The 27977-nt window shown below is 42.8% G+C and overlaps 1 protein-coding gene across 1 annotated transcript in view; it reads left to right on the top strand.

Moving 5' to 3' along the window:
• Nucleotides 1-27977, top strand: part of ZNF385D (zinc finger protein 385D) — a 757956-nt gene that overhangs the window by 728465 nt on the left and 1514 nt on the right. The window contains exons 10-12 of the mRNA XM_068970436.1: nucleotides 7930-8163; nucleotides 24737-24915; nucleotides 25869-25970. Of these exons, the coding sequence (XP_068826537.1) occupies nucleotides 7930-8163; nucleotides 24737-24915; nucleotides 25869-25970 (515 nt within the window). The remainder of the gene's footprint in view (nucleotides 1-7929; nucleotides 8164-24736; nucleotides 24916-25868; nucleotides 25971-27977) is intronic.

The raw sequence follows: 27977 nt of genomic DNA, 5'->3' as shown, positions 1-27977 counted from the left end.
AAAAGTGTTTTTCATAAGATCAAAAAATACAAAAATAGACTTTTGTTTCAGTGGCTTGTGATATGTGGAACCCCCAAAAGTACAGAGCCCAGTGCAGGGCCCGTTCCTGCCCGTGTCTAAGAGGGCGGTGCTGCCCAGATGATGGTGGTTAAATGAGGTAAAATCCAGAGGAAAGAAACAACTGCCAGTAATAATTTCTAAAAGCTTGCGTGTGTGTGTGTGGTTTTATTTTTTTGGTCACGAAACACCTTTTTATACTTCAGAATGTCAGCATATTTAAGAGGAAGCAGCTGTTCTCCTCACTTGCTTGCAAGCCTGGTTGAGACTTAAATTCTCACAGACAAGAAGGAAATAAATTGAATATCATTCTGAGTCTTCAGTGAACCAGAAAACATGATGAGAATCTTTGGGTCATAGTATTAATTTGTCAGGGCTTCCCAGGTGGCTCAGTGGTAAAGAATCTGCTTGCCAACACGGGAGATATGCCTTTGATCCCTGGGTCGAGAACTATCCCTGGAGGAGGAAATGGCAACCTACTCCAGTATTCTTGCCTGGAGAGTCCCATGGATGCAGGAGCCTGGCAGGCTACGGTCCGTGGGGTCGCCAATAGTTGGATGTGGCTGAGCAACTGAGCATGCATGCATTCATTTCTGTTACCTGGAAGGAAATTTCCATAGCTTACCTCTGGTTCTCTGAGTTGGATCATGAGATCTGTAACTAGGAAACTACTTTCCTTACCCAGACCATGTAAGTTGGCCGCTCTGTTTTATTATCTAGAATTCAAGTTATTATTTTCTGGAATCTTTTCTTATGCTTTATGAAATGTTTTAAAAGGTATTTCCAGTGTTTTATGCAAGAATGAGGGCCAAGATGGGCCACTCTGAATACTGACACGTTTCCTTTCATCCTCCACGAGAGCACCGTTCCACAAAGTATTAGCAATCTGTTTTGATGCCAAAGCCAAACAGTGACAGTTATAATAATGAATATTTGCTTCAGGGCGTTGGCTGAAAAACAGCACAGAAATGCAAACCCATACAATCGCAAACCTTGCCTTCCCCCTAAAGCACACCCATTGCTTTCGACTCCCTGTCACATATATCGTTCCTAGAGGATCACTGGTAGAACAGTGCAAAGAAATCTGAATCAGCCCCTGGGAAACGTTAAGAAAAGTGAATCATGGTTCTAGTTTCACATCGTTTGGGGAAAAAGAGGAAAAGTTTACAATAAGGAGTGCCTGTGGGTTACTCTTATCACTTTGCAGAAGAGATTGTTTGAAAACTGTAGGTTTTCCTTCTCTCCCCTCCCCCTAATGGACTCCAACAACTTAATGTGCTAGCATGAGCGGAGGATTGGGCATACGTGATTGACTCTAGCTCGGGCCTTGTTTTGTTTCTTTTGAAGTCAAATTTTTAAGATGCTATCTTCCAACAATCATAATAAATCATGATCAATTGGAATAAACTGAAGGGATGTGATCAGTTCTTTTTTTTTATGAAAAAAAATTCAAAATTTTAGCAAAAAGAACATGTGCTTCTGAGCCAGGCTGAATTCAAATCATTGCCCTACAGCTGGCAGCTTTGGCATTGGGCAAGTTCCCAAAACTCTCCATACCCCAATTTCTTCTCTAAGGTGGGGAGAAAGAAGGTATGCCTATGTTTTTTTTTTTTTAATTGAAATATAGTTGATTTATAATGGTGTTTTAGTTTCAGACATACGTCAAAATGATTCATGTGTGTGTGTGTGTATTCTTTTTCAGATTCTTTTCTTTTATCAGGTTATTAGACAATATTGCATAGAATTCCCTGTGTTATAGAGTAGGTCCTTGCTGGTTGTTTATCTTATGCATAGCAATGTATAAATGCTAATCCTGAACTCCTAATTTACCCTCTTAGTTTTTATGATGATGGGTGTATTAGTATCTATAACTGCTCTGACATTGCCTCTGCCGTCTTCAGCTATAATTGTGTCTTGCTCATTCATTTGCTCATTTATCCATTCATTGTTTTCTTTGAATAAATATTTATTGAATGCATTTTTTACATCAAGTATAAATGCAAGGGTGTATGAATGGACAAAATGGATGGAAGAAGGGCTGGTATATTTATTACTGTTATTTCAGATCATTATGGGATGTCTCATGAACCACGTAAGGGACATTTATTATCCTTCCCGTCTCCAGTGGCTTAGGTAGAACCTAATGCAAAACAGCAGCTCAAAAAATGTTGATGGAGTGAAGTTCAAATACATGCATCACTGCAACATAGAATAACAATTTGGACCTGAAATAAGGATTTGGAAGTGGGAGATGCAATGTCAAGTCCCAGTTTTATGGAAATTTCCTCGTCTGAAAACCAAGAAAGTGTAGCATGTAACCACTGAGATCACTGCTGTGATTCTACAAAGTAACTGAATAACGCACTGTGTGGTGACAGGTTCTAGTTCTTTTTTATCAATAAACTTTCATTTTAAGACTAGCTTTAAATTTACAAAAGAGGCACAAGAATACTACAGAGGGTTCCAGTATATGCTGTTAAGTTTTCCTTGTTATTAGCATCTCACGTTATTGTGGTGCATTTGTCAAAGCTAGAGAACCATAACCAATACATTGCTTTTACTAGATTCCATACTTCCTTTGAATTTCCTAAATTTTTTTTACCTAATGTTCCTTTTTTCTTTTTGCCCCAGGATTTCAACCAGGACACCAGGCTATATTTAGACATCCTGAGTCCTTAGACTTGTCTGGACCATGACAGTTTTTCAGATTTCTTGTTTTGGTGACCTAGACATTTTTGAGGACTCTTGATCAAGAATTGTGTAGAATGTCATTGAATTTAGGTTTGTTTATGCTTTTCCCATGGTTAGACAGGGGTTACAAGTTTGGGGAAGAATATCACAGGGATAAGTCTCATCACATCCTAACAAGAGTGTATATTATTAACATGGTCAATGATATAAAATTTTATTTAATAAGTGGATAGGTATTATGCATAACTGGTAATTTAATCTTCCACACTAAAGAAAAGAGCTTTGCTATATGTCATTGTCTGTGCACTGTACAGTCATCTGTTGATATTCATGGGGAAATGGTTCCAGAACCCCTGTAGATACCAGAATCTGTGGATGCTCAAGCGCTTCTATAAGATGAGGTAGCAGTTGCACAACCCCCTCCAGTGTTCTTGCCTGGAGAATCCCAGGGACGGGGGAGCCTGGTGGGCTTGTCTATGGAGTCGCACAGAGTTGGACACGACTGACGCGACTTAGCAGCAGCAGCAGCAGTTGCACATGACCTGTACACATCCTCCCATTTACTTTAAATCATCTCCGGATTACTTCTAATACCTAAAACTGTGTAACATTATGCAAATCTTTGCAAATGCAATGTAAATGGTATGTAAATAATCACCTTCCCACGGAAAAATTGTGTTTTCTGGAAGTTTCTGGAATTATTTTCTTAATATTTTAAATGGATGCAGAAACCAAGGGCCATCTAAATAGAATAGTTGGTTCCTTTATGGTTTGATCTTAAAATATATTTACCTTACTTGTTAAAAAAAAGTCCTCTTTACTACTGGGAAATTAACAGTAACTGAAAAATTCATATCTTGTTATAAATTAATAATACTCTTACCTTTGTGCACTCAAGATCTATATATTAAATTTAAAGTGAAAAACATGACTATATTTCACTCAAACTAACCTTAATCTTGAGAAAATATTAATATTAATAACAGATCTTTGTTCAGCTAAGTGGCCTACAAAATGTAACAAGGTTAAGTGAAAGTGTCAGTCATTCAGTTGAGGCCGACTCTGCAACCCAGTGGATGGCAGGGCTCCTCTGTCCATGGAATTCTCCTGACAAAGATACTGGAGTAGTTGCATTTCCTCCTCCAGGGGATCTTCCCAACCCAGGCATCAAGTTCGGGTCTTTTGCATTGGAGGTAGATTTTTACCATTTGAGCCACAAGGGAATAAAGTGCCAGAAATTAAGTATTTAGATCCTGACTTCCCTGAGCCTGTCTCGTGCAAGGGACTTCCCTTAAGAAACATTAACATTTTACTAAGCCCAAGCCATAGATGGTCTGGAGTCTCTAACCTTTGACATTCTTGGTATAAATGTACTTTATCCTCTGGGGATAATGCCGTGCCATGTAGGGCCACCCAAGATGGATGGAGCACAGTGGAGAGTTCTGACAAAACATGTTCCACTGGAGAAGGGAATTGCAAAGCACATCCGCATTCCTGCCTTGAAAACCCCAGGAACAGTTGATGTTGTTTAGTTGCTCAGTGGTGTCTGCTCTTTGCAACCCCATGGACTGCAGCATTCCAGGTTCCCCTGTCCTTCACCATCTCCCAAAGTTTGCTCAAACTCATCTCCATCGAGTCGGTGATACCATCCAAACATCTTATCCTCTGTCGTCCCCTTCTCCTCCTGCCTTCAATCTTTCCCAGCATCAGGGTCTTTTCTAATGAGTAGACTCTTCACATCAGGTGCCAAAGTACTGGAGCTTCAGCTTCAGCATCAGTCCTTCCAAGGAATATTCAGGACTGATTTCATTTAGGATGGACTGGTTGGATCTCCTTGCAGTTGAAGGGACTCTCAAGAGTCTTCTCTAACACCACAGTTCAAAAGCATCAATGCTTTGATGCTCTCCTTTCTTTATGGTCCAACTCTCACATCCATACATGACTACTGGAAACACCATAGTTTTGCATAGACAGATGTTGGCAGAGTAATGTCTCTGCTTTTTAATATGCTGTCTAGATTGGTCATAGCTTTCTTCCAAGGAGCAAGTGTCTTTTAATTTCATGGCTGGAGTCACCATCTGAGGTGATTTGGGGGCCCAAGAAAATAAAGTCTGTCATTGTTTCCATTGCTTCCCCATCTATTTGCCAGAAAGTGATGGGACCGGATGCCATGATCTTCGTTTTCTGAATGTTGAGCTTTAAGCCAGCTTTTTCACTCTCCTTTTTCACTTTCATCAAGAGGCTTTTTAGTTCCTCTTCACTTTCTGCCATAAGGCTGGTGTCATCTGCATATTTGAGGTTATTGACACTTCTCCCAGCAATCTTGATTCCAGCTTGTGTTTCATCCAGCGTGGCACTTCTCATGATGTACTCTGCATATAAGTTAAATAAGTAGGGTGACAATATAGTCTTGAGGTACTCCTTTCCCGATTTGGAACCAGTCTGTTGTTCCATGTCCAGTTCTAACTGTTGCTTCTTGACCTGTATACAGGTTTCTCAGGAGGCAGGTATGGTGGTCTGGTGTTCCCATCTCTTTAAGAATTTTCCAGTTTGTGATCCACACAGTCAAGAGCTTTAGCATAGTCAATGAAGCAGAAGTAGATTTTTTCTGGAAATCTCTTATTTTTTCTATGATACAATGGATATCGGCAGCTTGATCTCTGGATCCTCTGCCTTTTCTAAATCCAGCTTGAACATCTGGAAGTTCGGTTCATGTACTGTTGAAGCCTAGCTTGGAGAATTTTGAACATTACTTTGCTAGTGTGTGAGATGAGTGCAATTGTGCAGTAGTTTGAACATTCTTTGGCATTGCCTTTCTTTGTGATTGGAATGAAAACTGACCTTTTCCTGTGGCCACTACTGAACTTTCTAAATTTGCTGGCATATTGAATGCCGCACTTTAACAGGGTCATCTTTTAGGATATGAAATTTTCTAAATTTTCTAATTTCTGATATTTTAATGTTGGTACCTTAGAAGACAAGTAAAGACTAGTCAGGAAGTGGGCCTTTCAGTGTTCAAGGTAATGCGTTCTTGTGGCCAAAATTGGCGTTAGTTAATTTTATTTATTTTTCTCTTGCCATGAGAAAAACTGGTGATGGCACTATGATTATTTTTTCTAACATGGTTATAAGATGTTCTCCATGATACTGCAGGGGACCTTAACGGCATTATGGCTGAACAAGTGGTTAAAAGTATATGAAGGGTCAGGGCAAAGGGAAGGTCCAGATAAATTGTTCTATTCAATATGCCTCAGCATCCTCTATGATGGAAAAGAATCCGGAACAGAATATATTCACATACATACATATATAGTGTGAACAGATATATATATATATGCATATACACTCACACATATGTAGATATATAATAGCTAAATATATATATGTATATTGCAGAATCACTTTGTGTATACCTGAAACTGTAAATCAATTATAGTTCCAAATTTTTAATAAAAATTAATTAATGAAAAACAGCAAGAACCCATCTTTCTTCTGACTGACTAGTGTTTCCGTGCCATATTTGGGAAAGAAGCCGTAACCAGCCTTACCGATATTCCCACCTCTCTCTCCAGATCAAAGTGAAAATCCAAGTTCAAAGGCTTGTTGGTAACAGAAATGAACAAGAACTACATTTTATGAGAACAGCCCCTCACTGCAGGTACCACTGTCCCTTATAGCCACTGCCCACTCCATTTACCATGGGCGTTTAGGGTGGCATTGGATAGTGAGCACGGCAACCTATGGGAGGAGAGACATCTCCAAGAGTGGCTGTGGCTGGAGAGGCTGCCTGGGAGTATTTTAAGTAGGAGGTTAAGAGTTAGCCAGCCAGGAGGCAGTGAAAAGGGAATATAAAAATAGAAAGCACAGGGCCTGGAGCACATTTGCAATTCATACTGGACTTGGCAGACGCTGCTCACACTGTGTTAACCAGCCTATTTGGGTTGGGAGCTGTGTCTACCCAAGTGAAGCTAAGACAAAGCTCACTTTGAAGGTTGACCTCTCCAGATTTAGAGTCAGACTTCAGAGCCAGAAGGGTTGTAGGGTTACAGTGCATCAAAGCCTTCCTGGTTGTCATGCTCTTGAAAGCTGGGACATTAACATGGTGTGACCAGTCCGTGAATCCCATATGAAGAGTCGCCATTGGTGTTTGAATACTGTTGTGTCACACACTCCCTGAACTCATCCCGGTGCAGGGCATATGCTTAATAAATATGCCAGATTAGAATTCGTCTTGTTTGTATATGGATGATTTTTGTATTTGTTGAACATACAGCTCTTTGTAAATAAGGCAAGAATTTTATAAACCTTTGATCTTGACAAAGCAGTCTGACATCAGGGTTCTTTACTTCCCATATATATTTTGCACAAGCACACAGAGGATCACAACCAACTTTTTAAAAGGGTCTTGGCTGTGATTTTATTTCATTTTATTTGTTTTTGACTGTTCTGGGTCTTTGTCGCTGCACACGGGCTTTCTCCAGCCACGCGGAGTGGGGGCTACTCTCTAGGTGCAGTCTGCGCGCTTCTCATTGCGGTGGCATCTGTTGTTCTGGAGCACGGCCTTAGGGCGTACAGCCTTCAGTCGTTGAAGGATGTAGGCTCAGCAGTCATGGCACACAGGGTGCCCCGCGGCACGTGGGATCTTCCCAGACCAGGGATCGGACGAGTGTCGCCTGCGTGGCGAGGCGGTTTCTTAACCACGGGACCAACAGGGAAGCCCTATTTTACCTATTTTGTTTTAGAGAAAGAGACGTAGAGGAAAACAGAGAGAAAAGTAGTAAAGAGAAACGAACATCCCTTAGACGCATTTACTCTCCATTGCATTTTTTAAAGCCATCCCGGGAGACACATGCAAAGCGCCGCGCCCTGTAAAGAACACTTTAGTGAAAGGCCGCACGCCGACAGGAGAACCTCGAGCACGGGTATTTACCTCGAGGAAGCATGGTGAAGCCTATTTGTATGTATTTTCAAGAATTGTCCAAGTGTGTTCTATCGATAGACACAATTGTAAGTGTGCGTCTGTGTCGTTTCCTCAGGAGATGATTGCCGCGTGGTCGACAGTGGGTCGGGGCTAGTCGCTCTTCTCATTATTACCAGCGTGCAATATCGGGGATGCGTTTTCAAACAGGGAAAGATAATGCCACTGTCTTTGCCTTTTCTCCTGTGCTATTTTGATTGCAGATAGTACCACAGGGACACCAGCAATATCAACGATGACAACTGTGGAAATTCGCAAAAGCAGTGTTATGACAACGGAGATCACCTCTAAAGTGGAGAAGAGCCCCAGCACAGCCAGCGGCAACAGCTCCTGCCCTTCCACGGAGACGGAGGAAGAGAAAGCGAAGAGGCTGCTCTACTGTTCTCTCTGCAAGGTGGCCGTCAACTCCGCCTCCCAGCTGGAGGCCCACAACAGTGGTGAGATGCAGCGATTGCTTCTCTGTCTCAACAGCTCTGCAATTACGCTCCTCTGAATAGATGAGATCTTTGCAGCAGGGGGCAGTCGGGGTGGGGGGCTGAAAACTGGCAATTATTACACGGAGCTCAGTAACCATTAAACAGTAAGAATGGCAAGCGAAGAGTCCTTGGCATGAAGGCAGGGAAGGGTTTCCAGGGCTCCCGGGCCACGCTGTGGATGTGTGTGTGTGTGTGTATAAACACAAGGAGGGTCAGTGAAATATAATTCTAAAGCATCAGCTTTGTGTTTATAGGATTTCTAGATTGCAATGTTATTTCCACGCATTTGCCTCTAAATGAAATTTTCTAAAGTTGCACCAATAATAGAGCTGCAAAATTGGGTTGCATAATTCCACGCGATTTTGGTTAAAGCCTCCTTATTATGGTTTTTATGATAAATAATGTTGTTTGGGCTAAATTTATTTGAACTGGATGATTAAACTTAAGAAAATGCTTCCTATAGACAGAAGCAGGATAAGACGTTTTACCTTATCTTGAGGTAAGATATCTACGTGAAAGATTTTACTGTTTCTTTCTGACAACCTAAAGATACTATTCCCCTGCTTTGATTGAGGCTCAGAGAAGACAGATGATCAGTTAGGTGATGAGCCATTATTCAAACCCAGGTCTCTCTAACTTAAACACTAAACTTTAATATAGAGAACTGAAAATATTGGTAAGCCAGTATGGAATCCTCTCTGGATATATTTTGATTCCATCCACTTGCTCTTTCTGTATAGCTATGTCTAGATATATATTTAAAGATGTTATATAGCTCTATATAAGCCTGACTAGGTATGCATATATATATATATATATATAATATAATATATATATGGAGAAAGAATTTATTTATATCAACTTATATAAAGGTTTTATTTATTTTTGTTAATTTACTTATTTATGTCCTGCCTGAGATTTTAGCCAGCCCTTTGGCCTAAGATCAGCTTTTCTCTGAAAGACTGGGTTCATCTCCAGGTCTCTGTCAGCCGTTACAATAGGAAAAGAATCATTTGTGAATCATGCCCTGAGTTAATAGTGTAGCTGTGCACCGATGGAGTCTTTGACCAATCACTGCTGCCCAAGTAACACTGCAGTATTGACTTCAACCCTTTAAGGGTGTAATTGCAGGTGGGGGACAATTCCTTTTGCACATGCATGCCCCTCTTGCAGGCAACATGAGTTGTAGTCAGGGAGAGTTCTGGAGGCAGGGACTGGGACACACAGAATAGCATCTGGCCCCAAGCCAGAAACTAAACCTTCACATTTCCCCCTCTTTCCTCCTGAAAAGACGTGTTTCCTGGGTGCATAGTCATGGGAGAGAGTGGACATCACTGGATGTCCATTCAGTGCTCGAGAATTCTTGGTCATTCCCCATCATGACAGAGAAACATTCATTTTGAGGGGAGGCCCATTTTGACAGATAAACAATCCATACCCTTGGAGGCTGCAATTAATTTATTAAGAATTTGGATGTCCTTCCTGAATTCTGATCAGAGACAGCTGATTAAGAGCAAAGAAGGAATGACTTATTTGTTTTTATCACATCAGGTCATTTTCCATATTCCATTTCTGTGGTCATTTATGGTTTGTGTGTTAGAATTGCATTTGGAGCCTTAAATATGTATATATTTTATATGTATGAATATATATTCATATATTTTATATAGATAGAAAAGTATATCCATATATTTATATATATATTTATTTATGTAAATATATTTAAATATGTGCATTTATGCTTATTTAAATATATTTCTATATGTATTAATATATATACATCCAGGGATTCTGATTTATTGTATATCCTGCTGCTGCTGCTGCTGCCGTTTAGTCACCCAGTCATGTCTTGACCCTTTGCAACCCTATAGACTGTAGCTCACCAGGTTTCTCTGTCCATGCAGTTCTCTAAGCAAGAATACTGGAGTGGGTTGCCATGCCCTCCTCCAGGGGATCTTCCTGATTCAGGGACTGGACATGCGATTCTTTACCACTTAACCACCTGGAAGGCCCATATATCCTGCAAATATATCCTATTGCATATCCTAAATATATTTCCTAGATATATATATATATTCCCAACATCCAGGGATTTTGATTTGTTATATAGCCAGGGCCTGGGAAGCTATAGTGTTTGGAAAAAGAAAAATAAAAAAAAGCAAAACTGTTGCCAAGTTTTTTGTAGGCAGAGCAGAGAACTAGCGTAACCTTCTCACCTGGAGGCTTAGGAGGTGATGGGTTGTCACCCTAACTCGAGCCCCTTTCTAGGTGTGTCCCCTCCGAGGTTTCAGCCCAGGGGGACACCGTGACCCCCACGTCTCTTCCCTCTAAGGCGCTTTTCTCTCCGCATCAGACATCTCCCCGCGGGTTACGCTGAGCGGAAACGCGCAGGGGGCCTGTAGATGGCGAGGCCCCATGCGTGCCCCTGTCCTGCCCGGGGTGGGAGTGCCCTCGGCAGACTCGCCATAAGATCGCTGAGCTGGGTTCTCATTTGGGGCCACCGGAAGCAGGCGCGGAGACAGCGGTGTGAGGGTCTGTGGGCTCTGGGGGCTTATCCGGGTGGGAGAAGGAGGCGGGGACGTGAAAGCGCCCAGGACAGGCCGCGTCACCTAGCCAGCTGCTGACGAGGGCCAACGGAGCTCACCTGCACAGAGCGCCTGGCCCATCCCTCACAGGCCAGACCTGCAAGGGGCCGCACAGAACAGCAGAACTGAGTCTCCTCAAGTCTGGGACGTAGTTGTTCACAATGCTGCGTCCCTTTCTGCTGTACAGCAAAGGGGATCAGCCACCTCTATACACGTGTCCCCGCCCCCTGGAGCCCCGGCCCACGGCCTCCAAGCCCCACCCCTGCAGGTCATCACGGAGCTCTGAGATGGGCTCCGGTGCTGTGTAACGGCCTCCCACGAGCTGTGTGACACGATAGTGTGCGCGTGTCAGGCCCAGGCTCCCATTCACCCTGCTCCCCGCTTCCCATGCGCCCGTCCACTCTGCGTCTGCATCCCTGCTCCTGCCCTGCCGGTTGGCTCATCAGTATCACCTTTCCAGACTCCACGTAGATGCATTAATATGCTCTGCTTTTTCTCTTTCTGACTTACTCACTCTGTGTGACATATTCCCGGTCCATGCATCTTTATGACCACATTGCTCTTCTTGCCCGTTTTCAATCTGTTGTTTACATTAAAAAAGGTCGCACTACAGGCGCATGACTTGCAGCCTTTGTGAGCTCAGACGATTGTGAACTACTCTGAAATGACTAGTGAAACTAAAGCTTGTAGCCGAATTTGTGTGTTTCTGGGGATGGCTGCATAATAGAGAGTTCGACAGATGGAGCCGATGGTTTGCTAATTTAATAAATACTAGATCTCATCAGAACTACATCCGTTGTTTAGAATATAGACCAGTAAAATAGTTGTCAGAGAGGAGTCCGCACACTGACACTGTTTGGAGTTGTCAGTCCATGAAGCGGGACCCCTCTGATAGCAAGCAGCCCACTGAATCCCTGCTTTCTAGTTCTCTTAAAGGGCCACCTTGCCAGCTGCACCCAGAGCAGACCACAGCTGTGCCCGCCGCTGCTTCCCCCTCTCACCTCTACCCCATCAATAGATCTTTAAAGGGCGCCTCCAGTTTCTTCCTAGATCCAGATGTTATTCATAGGAAAACACTGATGAAGACTTGGCTGTGTTTTCAGGGAATCAGGTCTGAATGTCAGTTGTCATCGGAAGCAGCCCGGCTGCAGAAGGGGACATGTGTCTTCTGCATTTGATTGTGATTCTAGGAGTTTCCTTCTTTATCCCTTTGGAGACATGTCATAAACATGAGCTAAGGCCTCTTGAGAAACCTATGCGCAGGTCAGGAAGCAACCGTTAGAACTGGACATGGAACAACAGACTGGTTCCAAATAGGAAAAGGAGTACGTCAAGGCTGTATATTGTCACCCTGCTTATTTAACTTCTATGCAGAGTACATCATGAGAAATGCTGGGCTGGAAGAAGCACAAGCGGGAATCAAGATTGCCGGGAGAAATATCAATAACCTCAGATATGCAGATGACACCACCCTTATGGCAGAAAGTGAAGAGGAGCTAAAAAGCCTCTTGATGAAAGTGAAAGAAGAGAGCGAAAAAGTTGGCTTAAAGCTCAACATTCAGAAAATGAAGATCATGGCATCTGGTCCCATCACTTCATGGCAAATAGATGGGGAAACAGTGGAAACAATGTCAGATTTTATTTTTGGGGCTCCAAAATCACTGCAGATGGTGACTGCAGCCATGAAATTAAAAGACGCTTACTCCTTGGAAGAAAAGTTATGACCAACCTAGAGAGTATATTCAGAAGCAGAGACATTACTTTGCCGACTAAGGTCTGTCTAATCAAGGCTATGGTTTTTCCTGTGGACCAACCTAGACAGCATATTAAAAAAGCAGAGACATTACTTTGCCAACAAAAGTCCATCTAGTCAAGGCTATGGTTTTTCCAGTGGTCATGTATGGATGTGAGAGTTGGACTGTGAAGAAAGCTGAGTGCCGAATAATGGATACTTTTGAACTGTGGTGTTGGAGAAGACTCTTGAGAGTCCCTTGGACTGCAAGGAGATCCAACCAGTCCATTTTAAAGGAGATCAGCCCTGGTTGTTCTTTGGAAGAAATGATGCTACAGATGAAACTCCAGTACTTTGGCCACCTCATGCGAAGAGTTGACTCATTGGAAAAGACTGTGATGCTGGGAGGGATTGGGGGCAGGAGGAGAAGGGGACAACAGAGGATAAGATGGGATCACCGACTCGATGCACGTGAGTTTGAGTGAACTCTGGGAGATGGTGATGGACAGGCCTGGAGTACTGAGATTCATGGGGTCGCAAAGAGTTGGATACGACCGAGCGACTGAACTGAAGGCCGGTGACACTGAGTGGAGAGTTACGCACTATGGGCTGTTCACGGGAAGTCAACCACCTTCAAGACATGTTTTACTCTTAATCTTGGAAAATGCATTCTTCTTTTTTTTTATGGGGAAGCATTATTATTTTTTAATATAAATTTATTTATTTTAATTGGAGGTTAATTATTTTACAATATTGTATTGTTTTTGCCATAAAACTCTTTTTAAAAGTTTATTGGAGAATACATGATTTGCAATGTTGTATTAGTTTCATATGTACGACAAAGTGATTCAGCTATATGTCTATTCATTCTTCTTCAGATTCTTTTTCCATATAGGTTATTATAGATATTGAGTGGGCTTTCTTGGTGGCTCAGACAAAAGAATTTACCTGCAATAAGGAGACCTGGGTTCGATCCCTGGGTTGGGAAGATCCCCTGGAGAAGGGAATGGCTACCCACTCCAGTATTCTTGCCTGGAGAAGTCCATAGACAGAGGAGCCTGGCAAATTACAGTCCATGGGGCCTCAAAGAGTCAGACATGACTGAGTGAGTAACATACACACAGAATATTGAGTAGAGTTCTCATGCTGTAACGTAGGTCTCTGCTGTTGACCTGCTTTAATCATGACCTCCTAATTTGCCCCTCCCCCTCCTTGCTCCCACTTTGGTAGCTGTGAATTTCTTTTTGAAGTCTGTGAGTCTGTTTCTGTTTTGTAAATAAGTTCGTCTGTATTATTTTTTAAGATTCCACTTATAAGTGATATCATATATTTCTTTATCTGACTTCCATCACTTAGTATTATGAGTGATTTCTAGGGCCATCTATGTTGCTGCAAATGGCATTATCCAGCCTTTCTCGTGGCTGCGCAGTTTTCCATTGTGTGCAGGCACCACTTGTCTTCATCCACTCACCTGTTGATGGGCATTTAGGCTGTTTCCACATTTTGGCTGGAAAATGCATTCTTAATCACAAATATTGGGAAACCAATTTCCATCAAACCCTGCCTTTGTTGCGGCTTAATGGAATAGACAAGAGTGAACTAGAAGTGATCAGATTTAATTTTTGCCTCAAATCTGCAGAGACCTTTTCTATGTGAACCTTGGCAAGGCAACTGTCTTTAGGCCCCTTTCTCTCTCGTTCTCTCTCTGTTCGTCTCTCTGTCTGCCTGTCTCTCTCATGGAGTTAAGAGGCCATATGCACCTTGTGAGGATGAAATATTATGACATGATTATTAGCAGAATCACAGCAGCTGCTGTCTTCTCAGTCGCTCAGTCGTGTCTGACTCTTTGTGGCCCCAAGGACTGTAGCCCTCCAGGCTCCTCTTTCCATGGAAGTTTCCAGGCAAGAATAGGGAGTGGGATGCCATTTCCTATTCCAGGAGATCCTCCCAACCCAGGGATGGAGCCCGCGTCTCTCGTGTCTCAGGCATGGCAGGCAAGTTCTTTACAACTGAGCCGCCTGGGAAGCCCCAGGCGGGTTACTGTGTTATTTCATGTGCTTCCTCTTTATTCCTCACTACAGTTTAACCATTCAAAGTTAGCCAAGTTTTGGAATAGCACTGGAATATAGGATTTCTTTTTTTTTTTTTTTTCTGACTTTGGAAGGAAAAGCGATTTTCCTGAACTTGCTAGCATGATTCACAAAACTTTCCAAGAATGCTTGCAGCACCTTAAGAGGACATACTGTATATACGAGACCTTGAAGTCTCCTCTTATTTTTATGTTATGGACACAGATATTATAAAAATATATGTTTTATCTCTTTCTTTACAGAAATTCCCCCCAAATATCCTGCTAGGTAATGCTTTGCTTAGCCAATTTTAATGAGTTTCTATATATAATTGAAAAAAAATCCTTTGAAATTTTATAAGCAGCCTCATTGCTAATTTGGCAGATTTTTCTGGTGATGACTTAAAGTGGTAACATTTGATCATTTTCACTAAGCACATTCCAGGTTTTTTGTACCTACACAGAGCTTATTTTCCCTCACTAAGTTTTAATATAGAGAAAAGTCACATCATGAAAAGACAGACTTGACTAAATTTTAAAATGCTTAGAGATTTGTAAATTTTTCCTTATACATGAAAACAATGTTAAGAAGAAGAAAGAGAGGATTGTCTAAAGTTTCTTGAGCATGTGGGCATGCCAGAAATAATACCTTAAAATAAAAAATGCATCTCCTGCAACACTTCAGTAAATTGAAACCTCACAGCTGATGGAGACAACTCTGGCTTATACCATCTCAGAACCTGAGCTCATAACTCTCTTTATGAATATGTGTTTGTTGATCTTTATTAATATCCAATACTTCGCTAATCTTCGCTGATTGACTACCACGAATTGGGCCCTGAGAATGAACATTTGAGCAAAACCCATGAGTTGCCTTCAAGAAGCCCAGGTCCAGTTTGTGCCTCTGTTCAGGAAGAGACTGTATAAAAACTTGTTTCCTCTAGAGATTTGTCATTTCATGTTTCAAGTGAAAAACTCATTTAAGCCAGTCAGCAATAGTCCAAGTTCAAGACCTTGTTATTATTAAGGCCCAGAGATATCTATCTCAGCTCTTCAACATCTTCTGGGATGATGATAAGACTTCAGTTGGATGGAAAAAACAGATGGAGACTCTTCTATCACAAGTCTGCCAATGTGCCTTCTTTAAACTTTCTACAAATGATTAAAAAAAGACAGCTCAGCCACATAGCCTCTGTGTTACACATGTTCATGCAGGACATGCTTGAGTACAAGAGCTGTGCTATCTAATGTGGTAACCACTAGCCTTAGGTGGTGATTTAAATTGAAATCAGTCACCGATTCAGTTGCAGTAGCCTCATGTCAAGTGCTGAAGAGTGTCTGTGACTAAAGGCCACCATATCGGTGCCTACAGATCAAGATCATTTCTAGCACCCCAGAAGTTTCTATCCGAGAGTGGACTGGAGCCACAATTCTCTTTTTCAAAACGTTTTCTTGACCTATAGTAGATTTACAACGCTGTGTTAGTTTCAAGTGTACAGCAAAGTGAATCCATTATACGTGAACGTGCATCTACTCTTTTTGTTGTTGCTGTTGTTCAGTCACCCACTCGTGTCCGACTGTTTGAAACCCATGGACTGCAGCACGCCAGGCCTCCCTGTCCCTCACAATCTCCTGGAGTTTGCCCAAGTTCCTGTTCATTGCATTGGTGATGCTGTCCAACCATCTCATCCTCTGACTCCCTCTTCTCCTGCCCTCAATCTTTCCCAGCATCAAAGTCTTTTCCAAAGAGTCATCTGTTCACATAAGATGACCAACATACTGGAACTTCAGCTTCAGCATCAGCCCTTCCAGTGAATATTCAGGGTTGATCTCCCTTAAGACTGACTGGTTTGATCTCCTTGCTCTCCAAGGGACTCTCAGGAGTCTCCTCCAGCACCACAGTTCAAAGGCATCAATTCTTTGATGCTCTGCCTTCTTTCCTGTCTAGCTCTCACAACTTCACATGACCACTGGGAAGACCACAGCCTTGACTATACGGACCTTTGTCAGCAGAGTAATGTCTCTGCTTTTTAACACACTGTTTAGGTTTATCATCGTTTTCCTGCTAAGAAGCCATCATCTGATTTCATGGCTGCCGTCACCATCTGCAGCGATTCTGAGCCCAAGGAGAGGAGCTCTGTCACTGCTTCCACCCTTTCCCCTTCTATTTTCCCCCATGAAGTGATGGGGCTGATGCCATGGTCTTAGATTTTTTATTTAGTCTTAAACCAGCTCTTTCACTCCCTTCCTTCACCCTTGTCAAGAGGCTCTTTAGTTCCTCTTCGCTTTCTGTCATTAGAGTGGTATCACCTGCATGTCTGAGGTTGTTGATGTTTCTACCGCCTATCTTGATTCCAGCTCATCACTCATCCAGCCCAGCATTTCTCATGATGTGCTCAGCATGTAGATTAAACAAACAGGGTGACAGCAGACGGCCCTGTCACACTCCTTTCTCAATCCTGAACCAATCAGTTGTTCTCTGCAGGGTTCTAACTGCTGCTTCTTGACCCGCATACAGGTTTCTCAGGAGACAGGAAACATGGTCTGGTATTCCCATCTCTCTAAGAGCTTTCCACAGTTTGTCATGATCCACACAGTCAAAGGCTTTAGCATAGTCAATTAAAGAGAGGTACATGTTTTTCTGAAGTCCCCTTGCTTTCTCTATCATCCAGCAGATGTTGACAATTTGATCTCTGGTTCCTCTTCCTTTCCAGCTTGGACATCTGGGAGTTCTTGGTTTGCATAGTGCTGAGGCCTAGCATGCAAGATTTTAAGCATGACCTTCCTAGCACAGGTGATGAGTGTAGTTGTCCGATGCTTAGCACTTTCTTTGGTACCACCCTTCTTGGGAATTGGGATGAAGATTGACCTTTTCCATTCCTGTGGCTGCTGCTGGGTCTTCCAGATTTGCTGACATAATGAGTGCAAAACCTTGATGGCATCATCTTTAGGGATTTGAATAGTTCTGCTGGAATTTTTTAGATTCTTATAATTCTTAAATAATGCACTTTGGAAATTGCAATGTGGGTGATTTGGAATATATTATCTAACCAAAGAATTGTATGTAGCTGTCAACATTCAGAGCTTAGTTATTTCATGTTTAGTGACTTCTCATGGATGAACAACCAGAACGAGTGATTTCAATGTTGTGTCAAGATGCATTTTCTTACCATGTACTTTTATGTGCCATTTTTTTAAGAGTGGTTTCATGCTCAAGCCAAACAGAATCTTCAGTTCAGGTCAGTCGGACTCAGGTGAGTCCGACTCTTTGTGACCCCATGGACTGCAGCACGCCAGGCCTCCCTGTCCATCACCCACTCCCGGAGCGTGCTCAAACTCATGTGCATTGAGTTGGTGATGCCGCCCAACATCTGATCTTCTGTCATTCCTTCCTCTCCCTGCCCTCAATCTTTCCCAGCATCAGGGTCTTTTCCAATGAGTTGGCTCTTCACGTCGGGTGGCCAAAGTATTGGCATGTCAGCTTCAGCATCAGTCCTTCCAACTTGCCATTTGGAGGAATAAACACAGAGAGAGGCATGGAGGCTCTTGGTGCCAGTTGCACAGTTCAGGTGTAGAGACTCAAGATAACTTTTTTCCCTTCGGACACGCAAAAGTTGCACTATCGTGCCGTTATATTGAAAGTTATAAATAAACACCTCAAAAAGCACTTTGTTGTTTGTATGGATACTGACCACTTTCCTGCCCACATATCTATAATATGGATCATCTGAACTGGTCAGTGAGAAGGTAACTAAATGACCCCTGGCTGTCACCTGGGTTTGCTGACGTCTGTGCTGTGCTAAGTCACTTCAGTCACTTCACTCTTTTTGACTGCATGAATGGTAGCCCACCAGGCTTCTCTGTCCATGGAATTCTCCAAACAAGAATCCTGGAGTGGCTTTCCATGCCTTTATCAAGGGCATCTTTCCCACCGTCTAGTCTGAGGCTATTAAACCTCAGCTCATGAGCATTCTGGAGAATTGAGCTTTAAGGTATTGAAATTTATTTTATAGAAGGGAAATTTTGCAAGAGACACATTTCCCTTCAAATGAATCCCTCTGAAACTTCCTTTGCACTGTTTAGACAGTTAATTTGTCAGCTTGAATCGACTTAAAAATAGTCATATTTTGTCCCTAGAACACCCCTTATGAAAATCTTTCATAAGGAAACAACCTTAGGATGTATTTTAAAAGATTAATGAGTAGGATAATTATGTAGGAAAAGAGGAAAATAATACAAATGTCTAATTTTAAGCGAGTGGTTAAATATATAGCATTCATGTATTGTAAGCCTATGCTGTCATTAAAAATCATGTACATTTTTAAAAGTATGTATAATTCCAAGGAAAGTTCTATACATAATTACTTTGTTATCCAAATGTTTTAAATGCACAAGTAGAAAATAAAAGACTGGCACATGATGATCACCATTAAGATTTTCATATGCCTCTGTGGAAAAATTCTTAAAGAGATGGGGATACCAGACCACCTGACCTGCCTCCTGAGAAACCTGTATGCAACTCAAGAAGCAACAGTTAGAACTGGATATGGAACAACAGACTGGTTCCAAATAGGCAAAGGAGTACATCAAGGCTGTATATTGTCACCCTGCTTATTTAACTTCTATGCAGAGTACATCATAAGAAACACGGGGCTGGATGAAGCACAAGCTGGAATCAAGATTGCCAGAAGAAATATCAATAACCTCAGATATGCAGATGACACCACTCTTATGGCAGAAAGTGAAGAAGAACTAAGCCTCTTAATGAAAGTGAAAGAGGAGAGTGAAAAAGTTGGCTTAAAGCTCAACATTCAGAAAACGAAGATCATGGCATCTGGTCCCATCACTTAATGGAAAATAGATGGGGAAACAGTGGAAACAGTGAGAGACTTTATTTTTGGGGGCTGAAAATCACTGCAGATGGTGACTGCAGCCATGAAATTAAAAGACGCTTGCTCCTTGGAAGAAAAGCTATGACCAATCTAGACAGTATGTTAAAAAAGCAGAGACATTACTTTACCAACAAAGGTCCGTCTAGTCAAGGCTATGGTTTTTCCAGTAGTCATGTATGGATGTGAGAGTTGGACTGTGAAGAAAGCTGAGCACTGAAGAATTGATGCTTTTGAACTGTGGTGCTGGAGAAGACTCTTGAGATTCCCTTGGACTGCAAGGAGATCCAACCAGTCCATCCTAAAGGAAATCAGTCCTGAACATTCACTGTAAGAACTGATACTGAAGCTTAACCTCCAATATTTTGGCCACCTGATGTGAAGAACTAACTCAATTGAAAAGACCCTGATGCTGGGAAAGATTGAGGGCAGGAAGAGAAGGGGATGACAGTGAATGAGATGGTTGGATGGCATCACTGACGTGTTGGACATGAGTCTGAGTGAACTCCGGGAGTTGGTGATGGACAGGGAGGCCTGGTGTGCCTCCATGGGGTTGCAAAAAGTTGGACATGACTGAGCAATTGAACTGAACTGTGAATAGCTCTCCTTGGAGGAATTGTAATTTTTTTTTTTTTCATTTTAAAGAAGTTTCCCCAGTTTCCCTGATGACCTAATGGATGATTGGTTTATTTTTAGAGAGCCATCCCGGTTTCTTGCTCACCTCCCTTTTCTTTACACCAGTTCCTCACTCAGGTGCCATCTAGGGGCTTCCATGGTGGTCCGCTGATTGAGAATCTGCCTGCCAGTGCAAGGGACACGGGTTCATCCCTGGTCCCTGAACTAAGATCCCACATGCTGAGGTGCAGCTAAGCCCATGCTCCACAACTACCGGCCCTTGCTCTAGAGCCTGAGCTCCTGGGGAAGAGAGGCCACACGATGGGAAGCCTGCAGACCACACGGCTAGACAGGAGCCCCTAGTCGCTGCAACTAGAGAAAACCCCACGCACAGCAGCTAAGACCCAGTGCAGCCACAAATGAGTGCATTAAATTCAAATTAAGAAAGAGCCATCTGAAAAGTGGAATCTGTAAAGATGATGGGGGAGTAAAGGGAAAGCGAGCTTCCATTCACTCCACACCACGTATTACTTTGATTTTTGCAGATAAAATGTCTTAATCCAAGGCAATCGAAAGCAAACAAAGAAAAAACAAACAGACAAAATTAGTATTTCTAGGAGCGTTATGACTTGCTGGATCTAAACTCTGGTTGGAGAACGATTTTGCATTTCAAGAAACATGGAAGCTTCAAATGAAGGTCATTGTCAGCGCCAGCCTTTTAAAAGTGGTGGGAAGAAAACAGCCCATTGAAAGTACAGAAGCAGCTTTCCGAGGGCCCTGCTGTGCAGTCACAAGGAAAGGCACCAGCCTGGAGGGATATTTACACATGGATGAAATCGGAGGTGATCAAACCGGCCATCACAAAACCATTGCTGTTCATAGAGCATCCTGGTTCCGGATCCTCTGCTGAGCAGAAAGGCTTATTACAGGGGAAGAACGGAAGAATCTGAAAGACTCAAATTAAAATCTGAGTTGAGAAAAGACAGCATTAATAACATAGAGAAATTAAAGGTGGTGTGAGAGATTCCTGTGGAACTGGAATGCAGCTAACTCAGACATCCTTAGTGGATTTCTAGCTAAATCCCCATAGTTCTAGGAACTTAGTTAGAAATCCACCTTCTACCCATCGGTAACTTCAAGTAGTGTTTGCTTTGTGAACCAGGCAAGTAACTTAATCTTTCTTAGTCCCAGTTTATCTGTAAAATGGGCATAATCTTGTCACCGATCTCATACCACAGCTAGGAGCGGGTAATTTAGCACAATAGGGGCAATGCTGGGAAAATAAAATGAGCACAAATCCTCCCAGCAATCACTATTTTTAGATTATTCATGCACATCTGAGCTCTCAAAAAAGGTAAATGCTGGAGAATTAAGAGTACGTACAATTTTCTTAATTGTAGCTGTACTTGGAGCAAATATAGCTGCCCTGACAGGCTACTGAAGCTTTCAACTCTCTTGAAACTACCTAATAGCAATTTAATTACGACTGAAAACCTGCTACTAGTGCAGGGGGTCACACTGTGCAAAAGCCCCACTCCGGCAGGCGGTGAATGCTCACCCCAGAGTCAAAGCTGTTAGCTGGGGTTTTCACCCAATCTCGGCGTGATTTTAAACATGTGTTTTGTGTGTGTGTGTGTGTGTGTGTGTGTGTGTGTTTGCTTGCATCCGCGTAGGGCATGCATGAGTGGATATACTCTTGATTTTCCTGTCTTTAGTAGCTTCGGGGGAGGGACTGCACTGAAACAATAAGGCTCACGACGCAGTGATTTTTCTGCAAGGTTGGAATCGCTCCAGCGTTCACATACCTTCTGTTCACGTCTCTTCTTCTAGGGTCAGACATAGGCGAGTCCGAAGACATTAAGGAGAACATTTTGTTTTCTGAATCTTTACCTACTGTTGCTAAGATCTTTACCTACCTTTGCTCACCCCCTACTACAGGGGCCAAATCTTTAATTCCTTCTCCTCTTCCTAATCCACTTGACACTCAATCTTGAGTCAGATTACCCAAGCCAGGCTTTCCTATCATCCTCCCAAGCAAGATAAAGGACTTCTATCTGCACACAGGTAGGAACAGCTTTCTGACTCAGTTTGGTTGCCACTATCAAACACCAGCTCAAACCACAGGAGATATTAACCAGAGTGAGTGGAGGGGCCTTCAGGCAAGTCAGGATGATAATTCTTTTAGTATTTACTTATTTGGCTGTGCCGAGTCTTGGTTGCAGCACACAGGAGCCTCACTGCATCATGAGGGATCTTTCCTTGTGGCCTTGGACTGTCCAGCTGTGGCATGCAGGCCTAGTTGTTCTGTGCAGTTCCCCAACCGGGGATCGAGCCCCCATCCCCTGCAATGGAAAGTGGATTCTTAATCACTGGACCACCAGATGCTTTTGAACTGTGGTGTTGGAGAAGACTCTTGAGAGTCCCTTGGACAGCAAGGAGATCCAACCAGTCCATCCTAGCGGAAATAAGTCTTGGGTGTTCATTGGAAGGACTAATGCTGAAGCTGAAACTCCAGTACTTTGGCCACCTGATGTGAAGAACTGACTCATTGGAAAAGACCCTGATGCTAGGAAAGATTGAAGGTGGGAGGAGAAGGGGACGACAGAGGAGAGAAGGTTGGACGGCATCACTGACATGTTGGACATGAGTTTGAGCAAGGTCTGGGAGTTGGTGATGGACAGGGAGTCCTGTTGTGCTGCAGTCCATGGGGCTGCAAAGAGTCAGACATGACTGAGTGACTGAACTGAACTGAACTGAACCAGAGAAATGCCCAGGGTGAGGATTTTCTCCTACTCACTGCTGCTTAGACATTCCTAAGCCACACAGGCCCTGAGAATTCTCCATCAGTTTGACTGAATAAGCTGCATGGAAAAAAAATTTTTTTAATAAAATCATCAGTTTGGATATAGAATGTTGGATAATCATCTGCTCACATAGTGACACAAAAGCTTCTCATCTGTATGAAGATCACATACATGAAAGCTTGGCAAAATGATGCATGTGTGTGTAATACAGACACGTTCATTCGTTCATTATGTGTGTATATACGTATGCACTGCTCCCCAGAATGTTCTTTGCCTTACTCTCATTTATGGTTCTTCTCACAAAGTAGGAAGCCTTGGGTCATCAGACCACAGGGGGAGGGGTGAGAACAAACCCAGGACAGCCTCACCACCCCCACAACCATGGACAGATGCCCTACCTCCATATTTCAGCTGTTCTGGTTTCTTCCCAACATGTGGACTATTTTCTCTTTCCTTAATATGCTGATATATGAATACTGCTGTGCCTAAGGATAGAGGTTCAAAGTGAGGGATCTAAGTTGTAAAAATATGCATTTTTTAATATTGGACTCAGTAAAGTTATCATTTTGCAAGAGAGAAACATATGGCTATAAACCTGTTCCCTGTATTCATTGTCTCTTATTGAAGACATTGGTGACTGGCTCCCACCTGAAAGCCCTCCACATCTTTCTTCATTGACGTTGAATGGTTATGAGAAGCTGGTTCAAGAGCAAGAAGTTAAGAATCTCTTTTTCCTGTGCTTCCAGAACTGATAAATGAAAGGGAAAGTCTCTCAGTCGTGTCCGACTCTTTGTAACCCCATAGACTATACAGTCCATGGAATTCTCCAGGCTAGAATACTGGAGTGGGTAGCCTTTTCCTTCTCCAGGGGATCTTCCCAACCCAGGGATTGAACCCATCTCATAAACACAATTAAAATGATAAAACCTCTAAAACAATTTTTTAAACCCAGAATGGCAGGAAGAATATAAATGATGACAAAGGAAAATTTCAGAGCAAAAACACATGGCTAAACAAGAAAAGTAAAGAATATTTATCAACTCCAAGAAGGAAATTGTGAACAGAAATTTTGAGAGAACACTGCCGTCCTGAATTTTAGTGTTTAAAAAAATAAAAAGCAAATGTTGATGAGTAGAGTAACATTAGTTACGTGAGATGCGCAGATGTGGCTGGTGTAATAGAAAAGAAGCATTTCTTAGAGTGTACCCACCTAGCCGGTGAATCCCCCTTTTATAGTATTTTTTTTCTTTTTAACAACTGAAATTTAATAGCCAATCATTGTGAACTTTGCTCTCCTAACAGGACCTTTTTTTTCAGAGTCATTAAGATCTCTATACTGTTCTGTTCCTTCTTTGAGCCTAAACTACACAGTCAGGAAAGCTTGTTTGTATTCTGTTCAGAAAGTGGGTATTTAATTAGTGCTACCTCGGTAAGCACACCCTGTTTAAGCTGATTACATTTGTTACACCTCACCTCCAACTACACCTGTAGCAACTAAATCACCCTTCCTCATCAGGTATCCTTCATGTCTCATCAGCATCAAGAGGAAGCCACGCCCATTTAAGGTCATCTCAGGACTTTTGCGTTTACTCCTGTACGGATGCTGCTTGTTTGTTAGGGGGACATAGAAGCCTGCGCTCTAAGTCCTGTTACACGCGGCGGTCAGAGCGCAGGGTTGCAGTTTTCTGAGTCATGAGTGTGTTTCAAGCAGAACCCCCGGAAGCGCTGCACTCAGACAGCATCACATCACGTGGTGTTGCCGCATTGTGTCTTGGAGGCGATTACTAGCTAAGAGTTCTCTCCTCTTTTTTTTTTTTTTTTTCTTTCAACATTTCTGGCAGGTACCAAGCACAAAACGATGCTAGAAGCTCGGAACGGAAGTGGGGCTATCAAAGCCTTCCCCAGGGCAGGTGTGAAAGGCAAAGGCCCAGTGAACAAGGGAAACACAGGCCTGCAGAACAAAACGTTTCACTGTGAAATCTGTGACGTGCACGTCAACTCGGAGACACAGCTGAAACAGGTAGCGGAACCGCCCCGGAAGTGGGGGCGCGCGGGCCCCCAGGGGCCGCCTGCCTGCCCTGCGCCCTTTCTGCTCTTCCGCTCCCTGCCACGCACCCATCCACCTAGCTTCTTACTCACTCCCCTTCCTTACTTGTGCATAGGTTGGTTGCTTAAAGGAATACTGAAATGTAGGGGCGTCTAAAGTGAGTCTGTGCTGTTGTTACAGATGAAGCGTGGGAGGCGAGGGGCCTTCAGCAGCTCTCTTCTTTACCAGGTTTCCCACTCGAAAGGGCTGCTTTTCGTTAAAGGTCAGAGTGCAGCATTCCGCGTTTCCTTGTTTAGATATGAATGCTGCGCTACTTCACGTTGCTGCTTATTGCCCGGTGGTGCACTGTAGTTCTGAATCCTGCGGCCACCCGCTAAGGGGATGGAGTCACTTTCACTCTCAAGCCTTCCGGAGGGATCGGGTCTACCGTGCTCGCTGAAGTCCCAGCCCTCATGTTGTATTGTGTTTTATATGCGTACGTACCTTCTTGCACTGATTTTAATGCACCCCAGTTATTTACCTTTAGAATTTAAGGGGTTGACATTTGGCTGTGCAAATGTGAGCGTAAATATTAGTATGGAAATAAATCCGTGCCTGCCTGGCCACCTTGGTTTATTTGCACATAAAATTCCTTCAGACATTTCCTTCCTTTGTGAATGTCCATAAACTGAGATCTGTGCTCTGATAAGGAGAGAAGATGGGAAAAAGAAGACCCTGCTATGTGTTCAAAATAGACTAAAACGGCAGCATAGAAGTATCTCTCCTGGAGGCATCCACAGCCAAGGACAAACGTGCATGCTCTTTTATTTCTGTCTTTCTGCAACTTGCATGAAATATTTAATATCCTTCGCCAGGTTAAAACAATACTTATGAGGGGTTTGGAGGATGACTTCTTTAAAGCTCTCCCCTTTCGTTGCTTTTAATAGCACATTAGCAGTAGAAGGCACAAAGACAGAGCTGCCGGCAAGCCCCCGAAACCCAAATACAGCCCTTACAACAAACTGCAGAAGGCCGCGCATCCACTGGGGGTGAGTGTCACTTCTGCTGCCAGGCAGAGTGGAGCCTTTCTTGGGGGATTTCATTTTGTCAGTTCCTAAGGGAGAGAAACGGAAGACGCCCAAGTGAAAACGACTGATTAAGTCCAACCCGTATGCCGCCAACAGAATCACTGGTTTCCTGAGCTGGGTGGGCTCCTGTCCCGGTTAGCTAAAGTCAGACATCTTTTCAGCTGGGCTCAGGTTTATAGAGCATGGGGATGGAAGGAAATCTAGACTCTCTTGCGTCAGGTAAGTAATCACAGGAAATCTGAACCTGAAGTTAGCAGGTACTGTTAAGAAAGGTTGGTGAGGAACAAATTCTTCCAGCTTCTTTATAAGATCTCCAAGAGATAAAGCATTGCTGTTGTTTTCCTCAGCAATTCTGGCTTTTAAACAACAGTCTGAAAGGCGTGGCTCGCTTAAAAAGAAAATTCACCTTAGGACACTATTTAAGGCCTGGGAAATAGTTCCTGAGACATGCCCTCTTGCTTTTTACACTAGTATGCATATTAGTACTGATGTCCCAACCTAGAATTTTTACAGGATTTTAGGGGAAAACTGTAAACCTCCTGACATTTTAAGCTATTTATTTATAAGCATAGGCTTCCCTGATAGCTCAGTTGGTAAAGAATCTGAGAGCAATGCAGGAGACCCCAGTTCGATTCCTGGGCCGGGAAATCCCCTGGAGAAGGGATAGGCTACCCACTCCAGTAGTCTTGGGCTTCCCTTGTGGCTCAGCTGGTAAAGAATCCACTTGCAATGTGGGAGACCTGGTTTCGATCCCTGGGTTGGGCAAAGACCCTGGAGAAGGGAAAGGCTACCCACTCTTTATAGGATTTTAGGGATCTACCCACTTTTAGGCCATCTACCCACTCTTTATAGGATTTTAGGGGAAATCTGTAAACCTCCTGACATCTTAAGCTAATGCTTTATAAGCATAGGCTTTTTTTCTGGTTGAAGTGACCATAGCTTACATCTGAGAGACGCAGGGTTCTGCACTGTTTAGCTATAATAAACTATAACTGTGTGTATAAAAAATTAAGATGGAGAACAATTGCTCTACAGTATGTGCTGAATTATGCATTTTGAAATCTGTTTTCTTCAAAATAGATCTTATTAATAATCAGTGCTATTGTGTGCTGCCGACATGTGAAAACACAGTTAAAGGAAAACTGCAATCATCTATTGTGAGACCTCAGAATGAGCTGACCCAATTAATTTAGCAGCATTACCCATTTTTATGCAAATGAGCTCCCTTTGCTCTTTTGCATAGAATGCATTTTAGCTGCTGTAAGAGACTTTGAATTCTGCTCAGAGAGGATGTTTCAGCAGCACCAGCCATAACCTGTGTGCTATTTCTGTCCGGTGGAGATGCTGCTTTCAACAATCAAGTGAATAGTTAAATAAACAGAGAAGTCAAATTGTGTTCATGTTAGCTTCCAAGGCCTCCTGCTTAACTAGCACTGTTTCCATAAATGGGAACATTCCCTTCATGAGAACAGCCATCTTACTAACACTACTCGTCAGAGAGTAAACTGGTATTGCAGTGCAGTCTCAGAATGTTGGTACCAATGAAAGCAAAGCATGGCAGAGTTTTTGGGGGAGGTCATTTTTCTTCCCTTCTTTAGTGAACGTGGAATTTTATTACTGTTACATCTCTTGACTGGCACTCACACCTTCCTGTGCTACGCTCCTGTCACATCTGCTCAGTCAGAGTAGCTGACAGCGTTAATCAGTTTCTCTTTAAAAATGGCTATTCCCTGGCACTTGCCTAGCCCATCCAGTGGTTGACGTTCCACACTTTGACTACAGGGGGCGGGTTTGACTCCTGGTGGGGAACTAACATCCCAGATGCCGGCAGCCCACCCAAAAATAAATAAAATAAAATAAACATTTTAAAATGTCCATTCTCTCCTAGTTAAAATGTGTGTAAAGAGTGGAATAAAAAAATTCCCTATTTTTTCTCAAGATGAACAGTTTCCTCAGGAGGTATATTTA

This window comes from Capricornis sumatraensis, chromosome 4, assembly GCF_032405125.1.
Source record: "Capricornis sumatraensis isolate serow.1 chromosome 4, serow.2, whole genome shotgun sequence".
In the NCBI taxonomy this organism is placed as follows: Eukaryota; Metazoa; Chordata; class Mammalia; order Artiodactyla; family Bovidae; genus Capricornis; species Capricornis sumatraensis.
Note: the sequence above shows the minus strand (reverse complement) of the source record. Positions and strands in the feature narration are given on the sequence as shown.